A 13,917-nucleotide genomic window follows, 5' to 3' on the forward strand; every position below is an offset into this window, starting at 1 on the left:
CCCGCCCACCGTCGCCCGGCCCCTGCGCACGGGCAGGGGGCGGCCGAGGCGGGAGGGGAGGCGCCGCTGGCCTCGAAGGGGGCGGGGGGGCACGGTGCCAAGGCTGCCCCCCGCTGGGGTCTGACCGCGCTCCGCGCAGAGGGTGCAGGGGCTGCCCCGTAGGGAGGCGCCGCCAGCTCCTCGGGGTCCCCGCGGCCTCGGGTGCGCTGGGGTCGTCGTTGACGCCGCCTCGGGTGTAGCTGGGCGCTGCCCGGGGCTGGGGCAGCACTGACAGTTTTTGTGCCTTTCCAGGAGATCCCGGCCCTGCCCCAGCTGCACGGGACGCAGAGCTTGGGCGATGGATCCTGTGCAGGCGCAGCGGCTGGCAGCAGAGCTGGAGGTGGAGATGATGGCTGACATGTACAACAGGTCATGACCCCGTCCAAAGACCCCTGCAGGGCTCTGGGCTTTACTCCATGCTCCTAAGCGCCTGGGGGGAGGAAGAGAGAGGAAAATATCTGCCTGTGGGCTGTTGTAGGCCACAGGACTCCTACTTTCAAGTGCAGGAATATCTCATGTGTCCATTTCCTTGCTGGGGGGCCCCTAGGATGCATCACCAAAGCCGTGTGTATGTGAGCAGGATCCTTGAGTTGAAATGTCAGAGAGCCTGTGAATGGATGGAAATACACTGGTAGAGCTGTGTGGGGCGTATGGATCTGTGATGGCAAGGGGATGGGGCTGCAGAGTGTGAGCAGAGCTGTGTGCATGTGGAAAGGAAAGCCTAGGATGCAGTAGCAGGGGAGGTGCAGTGGCCATTTAAGATATCCACAGAGCGGGGTGGGGGAAGAACTAATGTCTGGAATGGTTGCTGTGCTGTGTGTGAAGGAGACTGGCCTGGTGAGCAGGGGCGTGTAGAGATTCTCATAATGTCTCCCTCCTTTGTACCCCAGGATGACCAATGCCTGCCACCGGAAGTGTGTCCCCCCCCACTACAAGGAGGCTGAGCTCTCCAAAGGGGAGTCTGTATGCCTGGACCGCTGTGTCTCCAAGTACCTGGACATTCATGAACGCATGGGCAAGAAATTGACAGAGCTCTCCATGCAAGATGAGGAGCTGATGAAGCGGATTCAGCAGGGGGCTGGGACGGTTTAAGAATCCCTCTACAGCTTTGGACAGCAAGTGTGATAGGCCCTGAGTGCACTGGACTGCAGCCTAGATTCAGCCCTGGGTCCCCTGTCAATAAAGCCTTGATAGTTTTGTATGAGCAGCACTGGGCCTCTGCCTTCCAACAAGGGGATCCTGTGCTGAGATTTGCTGATGAGCTGTTTCCTACTGAGTGGATGAGGTCCTATCTCTGCCCTTTCCAGATGATGCTCCCAGTGAGCAGCATTGTCCCAAATAGGGATGAGGTCCCAATCCTATCCTAGTGGTGTCTCTTTATTGACTAATGGAGCAAAGGCTTGATCCAGGGTAGTTTGTGATGAAGTGTCCTCTTGCAGGAGGTTGGGCTAGAACCCTTGTCCCAGCTCTTTTACCCCTTTGATGGCATGATGGATTGGCTGCAGGGGGCACTGCCTCCAGGTGGGTGTATATTCCCTATGGTATTGTGCTCATCAAATCTCCATGGTACTCTCACTGAGAGCAGCATGCCCCTGTCAGATTTGAGTAATCCCCTCCTGGCTGCAGTTTGCCTTTCACTTTCAGCCCCAAACTCTGTGACAGAGCCTGTTCCTATTTTCTGTTGGGCAACCCTTGTCCTTTTCCCCCCTCCCCCCAGAGATGGCTGCATTTTTGTTCGGGGAGGCAAACTGCTGGCTGTAATCTAAAGAATTTCCTTGCAATCCTTGATGGCTGTAGCTGCTATGTGTGGCCAGCAGGGGGCATGCTGCTGCCAGGGAAAGCACATGGGAGTTTCACTTGGCTTTCAGTTCATGGCTTTAGTAAATATTTTTACAAGCCTGGCTCCTAATTGGTGTTTTCCTCCTTTCTCTCATCCCAGTTTCTGATTTGTGGTTAATTACACGGCAGCTCCATTTAGCCTGAGGGTGAAGCTTCTAATCCCAGTGACCTCCAGGGAGTGGCTAGGAGTTATTTTTACTGCATGCAATTCAGTCCTCTTGGGGCTCAGTCTGGTTTTCCTGGAAGATGCTGCATGATGATTTCCTCAGAATTCGCTGGCAGGAAAAACTATGTGTACAGCAGCTTTTGTTTGCACTGGGGACTGCAGGCACCTGGGAGGGGGATTTTGAGGCTGGCTTGGGGGTACTGACAGCTATAGCAAGGCTGTAGCAGCAAGTGAGGGTAGGGGCTGTGTTGGAGGAGACAGAGGGGGTTGCATGAGGCTAGGGATAGCAAACAGCAGGGGGAAGGTCTTACTGGCCTGGCTTTGTCTAGCTCTAGCCTCTGTTTGTTAGGGCGAGAGAGCCTAGAGGGAGCACAGCAGGGGTGGAATCTACAGCAGGATGTTGTCGACCATGGACAAGGAAGAGATCAGCAGGGGGCAAAAGGAAATAGGGATAGAAGTGTTTGGGGGTTAGAGAGACGGACATTGAGGACTATATGGACTAAGCTCCTTGGGGGTGGGGAGGAGCAGGACCCTCAAGACCTAGTGGGAGTTAATCCTCTAGGGGATAGGAGTTCATGTAAGGAGCATGATTTTTTGGCAGCTCCCCAACAGGGCAGCCAAGTTTAGTGGGGAGGATGGGTCTGTGTGTGCCCCTTGGGTGAGGCTAAAGGTTCCTAATTCCCAGTTCTTTAGTCTCAGTCTCTAGTTCCTTATTCCTGGTTCACGGCTGGTTTTTCAAAGCTAACTTTAAATAATTTAAAGTTGTAAAATTATACCATGTATCAAGTACATAGCCTTGAATAAGGAGATGAGATTAAGCTGGGATTATGAAGCAAAATCATTTTCAGGTCTTCCCAAACTACACATTTTCAGCTGTTTCTTCTGAATAAGTCTGAGTAGGGCACTGGCTGAACTGAAGTTTGGTTTTCACTGCTAGTCTGCCAACTGACAGCCCTTTGGGTATGTGTGCGGTGTACATTTCCCCAAATGAGTTTAATTTGGGTTGGGATTATGGGGCAAGATCCACTTTGGGTCACCACAAACCATACATCTCCATGCCCGGGGGGACTGTCCTGAAGAAATTTGGGTAGCTCCTAGCCTGACTTAAAGCTTGGTTTTTGCGTGCCAGCCTGCCAACTAATGGTTCCCTGGGCCATGTATTTACATGGTACTGAATAAGGAGGTGATTTTGGGCTGGGATTATGGATGAAAAGCCTTTTTGGGTCACTCCAAACCATATGTCTCTGCCACTGGAATATTCTCCTGAGGAAGCCTGGATAGGCCCTTGCTCAACCCAAAGCTTGGTTTTTGTGTGCCTCTCTCTTGACTGATTGCCCCCCCCCAAGCTTTGTGCTGTGTACATAGCACCAAATAAGGAGCTGATTTTGGACTGGCATTACAGGTCACCCCAAACCGCACCACTCAGTCACTGGGGGACTCTTCCCAAAGAAGCCTTTTCAGGTTGCATTTAATTCTTGGCTTTGTCCACCACAGATTTCTATATATGACATGAAATAAACTGATAGTGTAAGAGTTGTGTTGTAGCTGTGATGACATTAAGTACATCAAAATAAAAATATATGCATATTTAGTTCTATATCAAATTACTGAACCATGCTTTCTCAAATGTCTATCACTGTCTTCTCAGAGATGGTAAGACCTTGTTTTCTTGCCCCCCAAATGCCTTTCTTGTATCCTGTATTTAGGTCTTTTGTATTTAAGTAGATGGAATGCTTCTAGATAAAACATCTTGCCAGTCCTGATCAATTCAACAGAGGACAACAGACCTATTTGCAAATTCATCAGCGTTCAAAGGTTTTCTCATTGCAGGTACAAGGTAGTTGAGGTAACATGCAATACTAGCAACCATTTTGTGTGTTTCCACAGACTTGGTGAGACTTGGAGCTGGCGTTACTATGATGGAATTTTAGAATTAAAAAAGGTAGGATGTGGAGATACACCAGCATCTGAAGAAGAGTTCTCCAGAGCTCTTAGGAAAGCGTGCCAAGTCTTGTTGTTTCTTTATGAATGTCTTTATTGTTTCTGACATCAGCAAGGACACGCACAGATAGATAAATACATACTAAACTCTCACTTGGGGAATTAAGAACACAGTACTGGTGCTAATATAGGTCAGGTTTGGAACTACCTGCTAACACTGAGTGCTGAGCAGCGGTTAAATAACCTGGCAATCTCTAGGGTACCGGTGGCTTTGTGCAGAAGAACACCTTAGAGGGGATACTAGTTTTACCCCTGGCAGAGGAAATGCCACCAAAAAGTTGAGGAACTGAAATCCACTGACTGCGTAGACTGGGCTCTTGAACCCTGGTTGGCACTCAGGCTAGGAGTGGAGCTCTGATAGATGGACAAATGGGTGATCTTTGACCTGACACCTTTTGCAGTCAGGCTGGTTCCAAATATATTGGTATCTGCCTTTCCTTTGGATTAAACCTGCAAAGCCAAGGGAGGGATGCTAGTGTATGGAGAGCTCAGTGTCTCCATATACACTACTCAGGCTTTTGTGCCCTAGAGAGGTCACTCCAGCTTCGTGTTATCTTTCAAGGGAGGCTTACGTTCAGTGAGCTGATGTTTCACTTGGAGTAATTCTATTGTCTTGTGAGATGGATAGATGCCTACTACTACTACTACTGATACTAATACTGTGATTTTATGTTCTCATCTATTTTCTATGTTCTGTTATTGAATGGAATAGTGTGTGTTGATTATGATAATTTATTTTGTAATTAATACCATATTTACCTGAATCCAAAATGGCTTTGAATGTAGGATAACTATCCCAAATAGGTAGATTCCATACATGGAAAATTATAACATATTATAATTCTATAATCTGCTGTAATTTTCCATGTATGGAATCTAGTTATTGGAGGGTTGTCTTAAATCTGTCCTCAACCACGGAATGGGGGAGGCAGGCAGCCCTGACCCCTGCCCCTTGCTCTCCTGCCCCATGCCTGTGCCCTGTCACTTGTCCTCTGACCCAGAACCCACCACTGGCCCCACATTCCCAACCCATACTGCCACCTAATCCCCATCACGTGCTGCTGTCCACCCCTGCTGCTGCCCAGTCACCAACATCTGCCCAATCCCAATGCATGCTGCTGCCCAGTTCCCCATCTGCTTCCCAGTGTGCGCTGCTACTCTAACCTGCGATCCCTGCTGCTTCCCAAACCCCCATGCAAGCTATTGCCCAATCCCACAACACATGCTGTTTCCTGATCTCCTGCCCAATCTTGAGTATATACTGCTGCCCTTCCCTACCCACACTAATGCCCCATTCCCTACCTGATCCTCACATGCGCTTCTTCCTGATCTTTATGAAAACTGCTGCCCCATCCTCTGCCTGATCCCTGACCTGTACTACTGCCTAATTCAGGACCTAGCTGGAGACAAGATTGCTGGTACTCGCATCCAAGAAGAGGCATGTTTTTCCTCATGTTGAATGAGGGACAAAAACTTGTCTTGGATTTGAGTAAATATGGTAATAAATATTAAGTTTGGAAAAATCAGTGTGAGTTTACACACACACACACACCATATGTTTCCATGAGAAAAAATGAAGGAGAGAAAATGTATAATGTGGTATTTCCTGCCAGAAAGCAATTTAAATAAATGTGCTTTATTTTACCTTAATAAATAAAAATAATAACAGACAAAGAGTAGAAACAATAATTCTAAATGAATAACATCACACATTCATAATGCAATGACATGACAGGTGCCTATCCAAAAATTCTCATATTGGCCAAAATTTCTGTCTGAGAAGACTGTTGCATGTTTAATAAGAAAAACCAAAGAAGGATAACCATGGCATAATTTTTAGCATGGTTTAAACCTGAACCAAAAAGTCAAGTAATGCAGTGATGTCCCAAGTCATTCAAGTAGGTTCCATGTTCATAGTGATATGTATTAAAAAATTTAGATTTCTATATATGTGTATCCCAATTATGTTCTGCATCTTTGATTAAGGTTATGTTCCATAGTGAAAACTTTCTATAATTCCTTATCTGCACACCTGTATTAGTATGCAGTAGGTACACAGGTTTGAAGGGCTCCTCAAGCCTGTTTTCACTCTTTGTAGTCTTGGGTTATACTGTTTGACGTACACAATGGTAAAGGCAGGAGAGAAGCAGTAAGGTGAGAGGCAGGTTAAAAGGTAAATGAGATTTTGTGTTTATCAGCCCTCCCTTCCATATTTGTGAAGTCTGATGCTGATGCCAAGTTATACAAAGGTGACGAAAAGGTCAGCTCCGTTGTAATCCATGCCATAGTCTGCAGTGTGTGGCCCTCACTTTTGGCACAAAGCACAGGTGTGGGCAAAGGGGGAGATATTCCAAGCAGGAGTCACTCCCTGGACATTTTCACTCAACCCCTTGGATTAAAAGTGCTTCTGAACACAGTACTATGTAGTAAGTTTAGGTGATTCGTTATAGTAAAAACAGCTGAAAAAAATCCCAGAACCTACCACTGATATAGGGCAGGACCTAAAAGATCTGGGGTTTCATGACAACCTGAAGAGGACCAGCAGAAACTCCTGGCAGGATGGAGGAGTGACAGATACCCTGATGGAGTGGAGGAGCAGCTGAGACCTCCCAGTGGAGCAACAGAAACTCCTGGCAGAGCAGTGGAGACCCGTTGGTGGTGGCATCCACAGCAGCATGCACTAGCATTGCACCCTACCACCACTCAACAGCATCAAAGTGACAATGACTCCTGTGTGTGCCTTCCTATCCAGTCCTTGCTATTTTGACTGGCATAGGTGGCAGAGCCCCAGGAGAAGGGTGGCAACCCCTGGCAGGGGGAGCAGCAGGGCCTCCAGGGTGGGCCTTCCTGCCCAGCACTTACTACTACGCTGATGCAGGTGGTAGAGCCCCTGGATGGTAGTCCTGGGTGAAACCCCCTTCCCAAGTGACTGGGCTAGATGGTAGTTCCCCAGGTTGGTTTGCCACTGACTATGACTGTGATCAAATTCTGAGCTGCCATTAAAGGTTAATAGTTAAGGTTTTACTTAGGGTGTACCCTTGCTCCCCTTTTGCCTTGTAATAAACTTGTTTTAATTCAATGTTAGCTTGTGAGTGGTCAGGTTTGTTCACATTAGAACATCCAGTTCAAATTTACTTTACCAAGTTTCTGGGTAGGGGCTCGAGGTAAATTTGAAAAGTTAGTGTAAAACCCCTAGGCATTTTTACACATGCATGTGTTGCAGTGCTGAGTGCTTTGAAAAGCACCCGGCGCCGCAATGTATGTAGTTGTATAAGTGGCAACATGCATGTTAGCGCTGCAAAAAAGGCAGCAGCATGCTTTTGAACTAAAACACCTCGGAGGTGCTATAGTTCAAAAGCACATCGCCACCATTTTCTGCACACTGATGTGCATTTCACCGCTTATACAACTGCACATGGCGCAGTGCAATTTGCCTCAGCTCACGTGCAAAGTAGGCTTGATTAATTGAGTCTGATCCAAAGTGGCAGATTTCTGGCGCATCGCTGGAAAAAAAAATGTGTATAAATGCCCCCTATATTTGTATGCAGCCATTCTTACTGCCCTCCAGTGCCTGGCAGAACAGCAATATACAGGCCTTCCAGTGTTGATGTCAATTGACAGGCTGCCACTCAAAAACTGAACTTTGGGTCAAGTAGAGACCTATACTTGGGTTTCTTCAGAAGAGTCCCTCGGTGGTGGTGGTGGTGACGTGTTTTGGGGTGATTCAAAGTGGGTTTTCCCCCATGATCCCAGCCTAAAATCAGTTCCTTATTTGTAGCAATGTAAATAGCACATAGGTCTGGGGGCTGGCAGTTGGCAGGCTGGCATGTGAAAAACAAGATTTGGGTCAGGAAATGCTGTGCCCAGGATTTTTCACAAGAGTCTGTCAGAGTTGGTGACATCTGTTTTGGGGTGACCTGATAATCCTATACAAAACCCAGCTCCTTATTCAGGGCAATGTATTTATGGTTTGAGAGGCTGTCAGTTGTCATGTTGGCACTCAAAACTGGGCTTTGGGTCAGGCAGAACTCTGCTCAGTATTTTTAGGGAGAGTCCTCCGATGGCAGAAACATGTTTTTTGTGGTGACCCACTGTGGGTTTTGCCACATAGTCCCAGCCCAAATGCAGCTCTTTATTAGCGCACAGCCTTCAGGGGCTGGCACTTGGAAGGCTGGCACTTGAAAGCCGAGCTATGGGTCAGGCAATGCCATGCTCAGATTTCTTCAGGAGAGTCCTCTGGTGTCAGTGATGTATGGTCTGGGGTGACCCAGAGTGGATATTTCTTTATAATCCCAGCCCAAACTCAGCTCCTTGTTCAGGTCAATGTTTAGCAACAGGTTTAGGGGCTGTCAGTTGAAACACTGGGACTCGGAAGCCAAGCTTTGGGTTGGGCAGGAGCCTGCCCAGACTTCTTCAGAGCAGTCCCTCTGTGGAAGAGATGTGTGTTTTGGGGTGACTAGCTGGATTTTGCCCAACAATCTGGATCCAAACTCAGCTCCTTTTCAAGGCTATTACATAGCACACTGGCCTGGGTGGAGAGGTATTAATTGGCAGGGTGGCATGCAAAAACTGAGCTTCAAGTCAAGCAAGACTCACTCTGCCCAGACTTTTCCAGGACAGTACCCCAATGGTGGCAACGTGTGGTTTGGGGTGACCCTAGTGGTTTCTGCCTGATAATCCCAGGCCAAACTCAACTCCTTATTTGTGGCAATGTACTTAGCGCACAGACCTGGGGGGCTGTCAGTTAGCAGGCCTACATGTGAAAACCGTGCTTTGGGTTGGGCAACACACAGCCCAGACTTCTTTAGAATAGTCTGCCAGTGATGGAAACATTTGTTGTACTCAGATGAGGTACCCCCTCTCCAATTGAAGGGATTCTAGTGGGTGAGAATGTGCTGTGGGAGGTGGGGCTGCTTAGAGTGAGCAGCTCCCCTCCTCTCCCTCCTCTACATATTTCACAGAGGCTTGGCAGAATTTGCACTTATCAATGGCCAGCTTGAGCCCGGTGGCCTCTAGCTAGTTCAGTACCCGGAGTAATTGCTCTGCATGCTCCTCCAGGGTCTTACCAAAAACAATAACATAATCTAGATGAATTAATACTTGGATCATATGCATATCCCCACCTACTTTCTCCATTAGTTTCTGGAAGGTGGCAGGAGCCCCAGATATTCCTTGGGGCACCCACTCAAGCTGGTAGAATCCAAGGGGACAAATAAAAGCTGTTTTCTCCTTATCCTCTTCATGCAGAGGTATTTGGTAGGAGCCACTGCGGAGGTCAAATACCAAAAACCACTTGCTCCCCACTAAACAGTCCAAGGCCTCCTGTACCCGGGAGACAGTGTATTGGTTAGAGATGGTACGAGCATTCAATGTGCAGTAGTCAATACATATACAAAGCTGGCCGCTCTTCTTTCATACAATCACGATGGGAGAGGCATAAGGACTCCTAGATTCTGTCATGATGCAGTGGTCCATGAGCTCTTGTAGATGGCATCTCAGTTGGTGCATTTCCACTAGGGGATTGCACCGTGACCTTTCTCAGAAAGGCCGTGGATCACTGAAGCAGATTTGGTCTCCATCCCTTTGGCCTCTCCAACATCCCACTCATGCATCAAAAAGACATGGGATTGAGCCTTGAGTTTATCCCTGAAGCAGGCCTTCCAGGCCTTGAGCACAGGGGAGTCCTCCAAAAAAAGCTTTTGAGGGTCAACTGGGGAGGAGCTGTCTCCCAGCTTGGGGCTCACTACTTCAGCCTCCCCATCTCCACCACCTTTTGTCTGTGGTGGACTATAATATCTTTCATAGTCGGGTTGACCACTATCATAGTGACAATTTCCTGGTCAACCCCTTTCATTTCGATTGCCCCATCTGTGACTTCCAATGCCCCAGAGCTCTCTCCCCTGGTGGGAGTCTCTACCACCACTAGTTTGCTCCTTTCCTCCCCCCTTACCCATTTACACACAATGGACAAAACCCACTGGCCCTGCACAGGGACCCGTTGGGGTTGGACCCTAGAGAAATGTAAAGCCCCCAGAACCTTAGGGGGAGCCCGATTTCCTCTGTGCTCCCACCGGCCATACGCCTCTGAACACAAAGCATGCATCTTTAACCCCTGTTGATAGTCTGGGCCTACCTGCTGTTTGCAATATTGAGCAAGAACCTGGAAGATACTGGAATTTGTCCCTAAAATGATAGAGGCCCCATTTATCCACCCTGAATCAGGGCACACTACAGCGATGGTTGACACCACTCTCTCCACTCCAGCTATTGGAGCAGGGAATTTTATTCTTATTTCACGTAACCCCTATAGGGGTATTGCTCCTGGCTCAAACCACAAAGTCCTAGCTCCATAAGGGGGAACAGTGTTTCAAATGCTCCCCATAAAAGGATTCAAATAGTATGGTGACCTGGGACCCACTGTCTAGAATGGCCTGGCATATGCGACCATTCATGGCCACAGGGACCTCTGCTCAGGGTCTCCCTAGCCCCTTGGTAGGAAGCTTACAGAAGGTAATGCTCAGGAGCCTGCCTGGGTCCTGGTTGGAGCTGACTTCTTTGCTCTGCCCCTTCTCCATTTCCCACCTCCCACTGGCCTTTTAGTCATTGGAATACCAACTCTGGGTTATCTGGCTGGGTACCTTCCTGGGCCATGTGCCCATACTCTCATCTATAGCATACTCATCTATAGCAGAACCCCGGGGTCCTAGAGCGGGCACCTGTCTGAGGTCTACCCAGGGTACAACAACTGGGCAGGGGTGGTACCCTAGAGGGGGTCCCAACCACAGCGATTGCCAGTGTTGGGGCCAGGGGTTCTTCTCCCACTCCTAAGGGAACTTCCTCTTGCAGAGCCACTGTTAATACCCAGCTAACAGGTCCTCTCTGGGGGAGGACATCCTCCCAGACCCACATAGTGTCCCTTAAGTTGAAGATCTCTTCCTCTTTCCAGATTTCTCTGATGAGTTGCCTAAATCCAGGCGGGCTACTCCTACTGCCCACCAGATTGAGGTTCCTGATTAGGGCTGAGCTATATCACACCACAATCTGAACCTGCCAGAGACTCAAGTGATCGATTTCAGCTACACTGAGAGCCCCTTGCCCTGCTACTCGTAGCACCTGTTCCAGCTGCAGGATATAAGCTGAAAGAGTCTTGCCTTTACTTTGGAAAGTGCTCAGCAGCTTGTAGTAAGCACCTCTACCCCAGGTGGATCACCCAAATACATCCTGTAGAACCTGTAAGCATTGCTGGGTGGTGATGGCAGAGTTTTGCAGCTTGGCAGTCCTCAATCCCAAAAGCGGGTTCTTTCAACACGTCTAACAAGTGACGCTGCTTCTCTTCATTGGGTATTTGCCAGGTTAACAAAGTCTCCTGGATGTGAGAAAGCCAGGAATCAAATCCTTCCTCCCCTGGGGGGACTGGAAAGTTTCCTGAAAAGCTTCTTAGCCTTTTGTATGCCGCAAGGTCACTAGAGGATTCAGCCACCACCCTGATGACCTGGTGCAACACCGCAACCTACTCTGGGGTAGCATCAACGTGGTTTGTTAACCCTCCTCCTTCTGTCCTAGGGACAGTCCCTGACAGTCCCAAGGAGCTGGGAGGCTCAGACATGTTTCTTTTGGCTTTCTCTCTGTAGGGGTACACAGCTTTCCTCAAAGGCTCAAACACATGCCAACAGAATCCCGGATGAACCCCCAAACATGTAACCCGGGTGGTACTCAGATGAGATACCCCCTCTCCAATTGAAGGGATTATAGCGGGTGCGGATGCACTGTGGGAGGTGGGGCTGCTTAGAGCAAGCATCTCCCCTCCTCTCCCTATAGAGCAAAGTCAGGACACCTGTTGAAGCTTAACTATACACAATTTTAATGATACAGAACAAGATTGAAATATAACATAAGGACAGGGGGGATTAGGCACTATAAGTATTAGGGATACAATTTGGTGCATGCCCTCTGAATGCCTGTGAGGAAATCCGGAGAGCAAAAGGGCTCAGTAACTGGTATGCAGACTTATACTCTAAAGCCAGACGTTGAATGACAAAGCATGAGGCACAGATTTCCAAAATGTAAGGTGCAGCTACCCAACCACCAGCAGGAAGGGAAAAGAGTGGAGGGTCCTGAAGCCCTAGGGTCCTTGAGCCCCTTTAGCCCCTTTAACCCACTCAGATACTCCAATCCCAGGTCACCACAGTAGAGAGCAGGAGGGGGGGGGGGGGGGGGGGGGGGAGAAAGGACTTGGTGCAGAGTCACTTGGATGGACTGGATGTGTTTAAGGCAGCAGGCCTGGCTGAGCTTCACCCGAGGGTACTGAAGGAATTGGCCAGTGTCATAGCAGAACCAGTGGCACAGCTGTTTGAGTGCTCATGGAGCTTGGGTCAGGTCCCAGAGGACTGGAAAAGAGCCAGTGTGGTCCCTATGTTCAAGAAGAGGAGGAAGGAGGATCCAAGTAATTATAGGCCAGTTAGTCTCACCTCTCTCCTTGGAAAAGTCTTTGAAAAAATTATTAAGAATCACATTTGTAGGAGTCCAGTGGGAAAAATAATGCAGCAGGGCAACGAGCATGGTAGATCATGCCAAACTAATCTTGTTTCTTTTATGACCAGGTCACAAAACGCTTAGATGCAGGAGTAGAGGTGGATGTCGTTCTCTTAGATTTTAGGAAGTCCTTCAATATGGTATCTCATCCCATTCTCATAAATAAATTAAGAGGCTGTGACTTAGATGATTACACTGTCCGCTGGGTTGTAAATTGGCTTGGGGGTTGCACACAGAAGTGATGGTGGACTGGTCAGTATTGACCTGGAAGGATGTGGGCAATGGGGTCCCACAGGGCTTGGTCCTTGGACCTGTACTCTTCAATGTCTTCATCAGTGACTTGGATGGGGGCGTGAAGTGTATTCTGTCCAAGTTTGCAAATTATACTAAATTGTGGGGTGAAGTGAACTCACCAGAGGGTAGGAAATGATTGCAGGTGGACCTGGACAGGTTGGTAAAGTGAGCAGTACACAATAGGATGCATACAACAAGGACAAATGCAGAGTGCTGCACCTAGGGTGTAAAAATATCCAGCACACCTACTGGCTGGGGAATGACACTCTCAGCAGCACAGAAGTAGAAAGGGATCTCAGAGTCCTAGTGGACTCCAAGATGCACATAAGTCGGCAGTGTGACAAAATCATCAGCAAAGTTAACTGCAATTTATCACGCATTAGCAGATGCATGACGAATAGATCCAAGGAGATGTTACTTCCCATCTTTGCAGCACTGGTCAGACTGCAGTTCGAGTACTGAGTCCAGTTTTGGGCGCCATACTTTAAGAAGGATGTGGATAAACTCGAGAGGGTTCAGAGGAGGGCCACTCATATGGTTAAGGGTTTGCAGGCTAAGCCCTATGAGGAGAGACTAAGGGAACTGAATCTCTTCAGCCTCTGCAAGAGAAGGCTGAGAGGCGATCTTGTGGCCGCCTACAAATTCATTAGCGGGGCGCAGCAAGGAATCAGAGATGCTCTGTTCACTAGGGCGCCTCTTGGGGTAACACGGAACAATGGTCACAAACATGACAGAGAGCAGATTTAGGCTGGACGTCAGGAAGAACTTCTTCACACTAAAGGTGGCCAGAATTTGGAATGAGCTTCCAAGGGAGGTGGTGCTCTTCCCTATCTTGGGGGTCTTTAAGAGAAGGCTGGATAGGCATCTGGCTGGGGACATCTGATCCCAACACCCTTTCCTGCCCAAGGCTTGGAGTCGATAATCTGTTGAGGTCCCTTCCAACCCTAGCATCTATCAATCTATAACCCTTCTCCCAATGACTTACCCCCTCACCAGGGGGCTGGTGGGGGGCATCCTAAATTCCCAGAAGCTTGGCATTCTTCCTA

At 48.6% G+C, this 13,917-nt stretch overlaps 1 protein-coding gene across 1 annotated transcript; it reads left to right on the forward strand.

The window, feature by feature from the left end:
* Positions 1-7: 7 nt before the first annotated feature.
* TIMM10 (translocase of inner mitochondrial membrane 10) lies at positions 8-3,740 on the forward strand. The gene is made up of 2 exons (XM_006034768.3): positions 8-408; positions 930-3,740. The coding sequence occupies exons 1-2, from the start codon at positions 338-340 to the stop codon at positions 1,129-1,131; spliced, it is 273 nt and encodes a 90-aa protein (XP_006034830.1). The 5' UTR covers positions 8-337; the 3' UTR covers positions 1,132-3,740.
* Positions 3,741-13,917: the final 10,177 nt, after the last annotated feature.

The sequence above is a fragment of the Alligator sinensis genome, unplaced genomic scaffold (assembly GCF_000455745.1).
Source record: "Alligator sinensis unplaced genomic scaffold, ASM45574v1 scaffold639_1, whole genome shotgun sequence".
NCBI lineage: Eukaryota > Metazoa > Chordata > Crocodylia > Alligatoridae > Alligator > Alligator sinensis.

Excerpts from the sequence above, each read along its gene's own strand:
- TIMM10 (XM_006034768.3), top strand. The coding sequence starts at position 338 with ATGGATCCTGTGCAGGCGCAGCGGCTGGCAGCAGAGCTGGAGGTGGAG. Across the intron at positions 409-929 it reads ATGGCTGACATGTACAACAG|GATGACCAATGCCTGCCACC; the intron begins GTCATGACCCCG and ends TTTGTACCCCAG.